At 38.7% G+C, this 4861-nt stretch overlaps 1 protein-coding gene across 1 annotated transcript; it reads right to left on the bottom strand.

Annotated features, from left to right (window-relative positions):
- LOC146655258 (uncharacterized) lies at window positions 1-4156 on the bottom strand. Its single transcript, XM_085428240.1, has 6 exons — window positions 4023-4156; window positions 3773-3861; window positions 3496-3610; window positions 715-827; window positions 498-612; window positions 1-256 (listed from the first exon to the last, which is right to left on the bottom strand). The coding sequence occupies exons 1-6, from the start codon at window positions 4063-4065 to the stop codon at window positions 81-83; spliced, it is 651 nt and encodes a 216-aa protein (XP_085284366.1). The 5' UTR covers window positions 4066-4156; the 3' UTR covers window positions 1-80.
- Between the last annotated feature and the right edge of the window lie 705 nt (window positions 4157-4861).

The following is a 4861-nucleotide window of genomic DNA, read 5'->3' as shown; positions in this document are numbered from 1 at the left end:
TTCAAGTATTTATTAAAATGTTTTTACTGCAGCAGGAGGTCCTTTTATACCCATTTTCATGACACGGTTCTCTGTCATGTTTAACCGCATACAAGACAGGCATACTTCAGCTCTCCTTGTATGCCTTTACCCTTCAGCTCAGCAGTAAAATCTTCAAGGATGCGATTCTGCATTTGACTGCTGCTCTTGGTTGTTATGCAGTCCTGATCTTTTGGAAAATATGCAGTTGTTGCTCCTGAGACTTGAATAGATGCTTCTAGAAAGCAAGAGCAAGACATAAGTTCAACCTCATATCTTAAAATTTACATACAGTTTCTGGTATTTAAACTCTCTGTTTAGGGCCACTAAGATTACACTTATTAAAATGCAATGAAAAAGAACTTTGCAGAGAAAATTGCAAGCACATTTGGATATGACTGAGTCGTTGGGAGCGACTCCCTGCTTTGACCTCAGCTGCAGATTCATAGTAATAAGAGATGAATAAACTGCTGCCTTACCGATGCACTCAGCCAGCTTGTTTCCTCCTACGTACTGGCTCTGCCACTGATATCCTGTTTGCCCACTACATTCATCAAAAACACGTCTTTTTCTCAGAAAACCAAAATCATAACCCTGTGAAAAAAGACTCGTATTACTCATCCCACTTTCCACTATATGAATCATGAAAAACTGAAAAATATATGACAGATGCTGGTACATGCATGTACCACTTACATAGTTGCACATGGGTTTGCAGTAACGTTTGTTGGCAACAGTGGCACATGCTAGCCCCCCGTTTTTTGGCACTTCAGCTTCCTTGCATTGTGTTGGCTCAGATCCTTGGCATTCTGTAAATCAATGAATCGTGAACATTTATATATTAGATGTCTATTTCTTCTGTCTTTCCTGTTTCTTTAGTTCTGCATTATACCAGAGCTTCTGTTCAAAAACAGGGAAAGTAACCTTATTTTAAATGTAAATGTTATTTTCAGAGGGATTGTGTTCCTCAGTAAAGTTAAGGGTGACATGAAAAGCCACTTGGCAGTTACTACTTTCAAGGGTCCTTCTGTGCATAGTAGACTACAGTTCATCTTAATAAAGCTTCAGTTCCAAACCAACCACTCGTGTGCCAGTGATTCCACTTCATCAAGTATTCCTCAAGGAATGTGCTCATTTTCTTGTACTCTAGAGCACTTCTGAAACCAGTTGTTTCCAAACCTTTTTTGCTAGGCCCCCTTTGTTTTACATGAACATCTTTGCGCGCTCCTCCAGCCACATACACCTATATTTTGTTTTCAAACTCCATTGTAGTTTATTTCACACCTCAAACCTTTTGTAAACAATTAATCAAATAAAAATGAACAGCAATAAATTAAAGGTAGCAATAAAATAAACTACTAACTCTTTTATGCTACGTCCACACCTACATAGGCAATTTAAAAAATGCAGCTTTTTATATGCTTCTGGGCCTTTTGTCCACATGTAAAAACGGCATTTTGGGTCACTGAAAATGGAGATTTTTAAAAACTGCTCCCAGGGTGAAGTTTTCAAAAAGTTGGTTTTTGCTTTTAAGTGTGAATGAGGAAAACAGAGATTTAGTCACACAACGTCAAAGGTGTGCACCTTTTTTGACGTCACTAACCTTCCGATCAGTAGATGACGTGCTCTCCTCCTGCACTACAGCCATGAGGTGGAGTAGTGAAGGTTAGTAATAAAGAACTATAGCAGCTAGGACGGGCTATGAATGGATGGATGGATCTAGCCTTAAACTCAACTACACACCCCAACATAACCAGCCTCTGGATGTGGTTCCCAATTATGTTTCAGACTCAGTAACATGAGGAGGGTCCAGTGGGAGCTCTAATGTGATCCTTACATAAATCCTCATCTGGATAAACATAAATTTCAGTTTGGGGGATCATTTTAATCGCAAACTAAAGTAAATATTAGTCATCTAGTTGTTAATGACATTCTGCTTCTTGTTCGGTGGTACTTTATTAGTGCGTCTTGTTTCTAATGAATATATTCAAGAACTTTCACGCCTCAAAATGGGCTTTTGGGAAGAGACTTGTTTTTTTTTCTTTTTAATGGCCCTTAAATATACAAAAATACATTTTATGCTTGAGTGAATGAAACTCCATTAAAAATGGTTGAAAATTGACATTCAAGTCGTGGCAGTTCTCCTTTGCATGAAGGCCAAAATGCCATTGCTGAGCACCAATATTTATTTTATGCAGAAAAAAAATGCATTTATGTATTTGCACTGCCGCTTATGAATCTATTAAACGTTATGATCTTGCTTAGTGCTTCTTTTTTGTTGACAACTGAGTTACAATTATTTTAAGATGGCTAAAATTGGATTACTAAGCTATGAATGTCATGAAACGTCTGTGTGCAGGCAGGATAGGACCCAAACGGGAGTATTAAATACACGGGGAAGGACACAGGGAAATGCATACTGACACAAATACACAGAAGGATTACTAGGAAATGAGAACACACGGGGAACACAGCTGATACGAATTAACAAGACGCCACAGGGGAACTACACCGAACATGAAAACACAAAGCTTTCAAAATAAAACAGGAAACTGTCGAATATCACAAAGGAGTGGGAGAAAGATAAGAGTGAGGAAGGGAGAGAGACATTACACAAAGGGAGACAATACACCATAACATGACCTGGGGACTGGGAGGACACAACATTCGGGGAAATGAGAAGGTCTAAGGAGATAAACATAGATGGGAAACATGGAATGACACACACAAGGAAGAGAAGATGGGCACAGAAAAGGGAGATAAGGGACAAGGACTGACACACCTAAACACATACAGAAGCGGACACAGACATGACGGGAGCCTAAATGTACAAAGGTTAACATAGAATAAACTCAGGATTACTACTAAGATAATAAACCATAACACCAAAGGTCAAGAAAACACAATATATATTCTTTTTGACACTGGTTCACCCTCATCCCAGTTACAGTTAAACACTAAATAAATAAAAATATACTTTAGTCAACTTTTAAATGTATCTTCCACTAATTTAATGAAAGGGTGAAATACTTAGTGGACTCAAGTGGATGCGATGTGCAGTTAAGAAATGGTCGCGTCTAAGACATTTCAGCAAACCTGAGGTTGTGAGATCAGCAGTACTAGTCAATGTTTCTAATCAAACTGCTAACACCGTGATCAATAACTTCTTCATGTATAGCAGCAGGTTGTGTAACTGAAACAGAACCACACATTTCTGGCGTTTTTGACAGAACTGGCTTCTTTTTAAGGTCCAATGCACAAAACTGAGATGAGAACAAATGTGGAATTATAGACTGTAAACATCAGTCGTTAGGTTATATTTACATTCATATCAGCCTTTATTTTTAAACATTGATCATTTTATATTTATGTTGCAATGGTAACTAAAGCCTAACACTTATAGTTGTTCTAACAGAATTGAAGTGAAATGCAGAAACAACACAAACAGTCGCACATGTCGCTGGCTCATCCTCCTACCTTTCAGCTGGTGTTTGTGCAGAGTATCCGTCAGATTCCTCATGTAGAGCTCCAGTGCAGCTGTCTGCTGTGCAGTCCAAGAAGATGGTGGGTTTTCGCCACACTCTACTGCCACCTATTGGTTAATATCAATTTAGTTTATATGGAAAGCAAATGGAGAATATTGTCAAGTTATTTATTTTCCTTTCCTTTCTTTACCGTCACTTAATTTTAAGTAAGTAAATGACGTGAGTTGTATTTATATGCATGTATGTGGAAAGACAAATTAATAACTTGCACTGAGATCAGCTGACAAACGTTCCCAGAGTTCAGCTTGTGAGCTGCAGTTGAGCGGAATAGTTTCATGAGCCACACAGGAGGACAAGACTGCAACCAGGCACACAAACATAAAGAAAACCCCAATGTAATATTCATCTTCTCTTTTACACCTTACATTTTAATCTTCCTTTAGCTGCATATTTGTATTCCTCATGTACACTCTGCCTGTGATCTCACATTAAGATAAACATATGTAAATATGAGTTTACCTGCAAGTGAGCAAAGCCAAGTCAGTGTTGCCTTTAAAGCCATGGCCACTAAATGAGGGTTTTCTGCCCCAGAACTGAGAACTCAAAGCTATGACAGGTGAATTTATTGACTCAGTCTGTCAGGGCAAAGTTTACAGAACTGGTAAATACTGTTGTTTTCAGCTGCAATTGGAGTCAGCATCTGCCAGCATTTCCTTGACTATGACGTAACATGAAAGTGAAAAAGATTAATTATTGAGCACCTTTACAAAAAAAACCAAAAAAACAAACAAAACAGTGTCACTTATACATACAGTATACAGGAACTCCAGAAATTGTTCTTCTCTTAGTAAGAGAGTTGTTTTCAGTATGCATGTCCCTGCTTTGTGCTGATGGGGGAGCTGGAAGCACACACTTACTGCTCCAATTAGGGCTTTGTGCTGTTCTGCTTCAAACTGGATGTCACTACTACTTCTTAGCTGCGAGACCATTATGGAGCCAAATGTCAGAATGTGATTCAGACACACACCCTCTCACATACATGTGCGCACACCAGCCCATCAGACACACTGGGTGACTTGGTGTCAGCCAGTAGTTGTGCCACGAAGGATGACTGTGTAAATAATTCACGGTGGATGTTATTCATTATGGATGTCTGATGATCTGCGAGAAAATGAATTATTGAAGCTTTTAGGAAGAGTGATTGAGCTCATTAACATGGAGGGTTGCCTTCTTTGTTTGATTTGACTAAAAAAAAGAAGAGTTCCTCCCTGTCTTCTTACCGACTTGTCCTCTACATCCTTCTATTCCTTGTCCTTCTTAAGAAAATCCTTATTTTGTGAATGCCGCCTGGAATTCTT

The sequence above is a fragment of the Rhamphochromis longiceps genome, linkage group LG13 (genome assembly GCF_057381845.1).
Source record: "Rhamphochromis longiceps isolate RC_006_pf linkage group LG13, R_longiceps_female_GT1.1, whole genome shotgun sequence".
Classification (NCBI taxonomy): Eukaryota; Metazoa; Chordata; class Actinopteri; order Cichliformes; family Cichlidae; genus Rhamphochromis; species Rhamphochromis longiceps.
The sequence above is the reverse complement of the archived record's forward strand: the minus strand, read 5'-3'. Positions and strand labels throughout refer to the sequence as shown.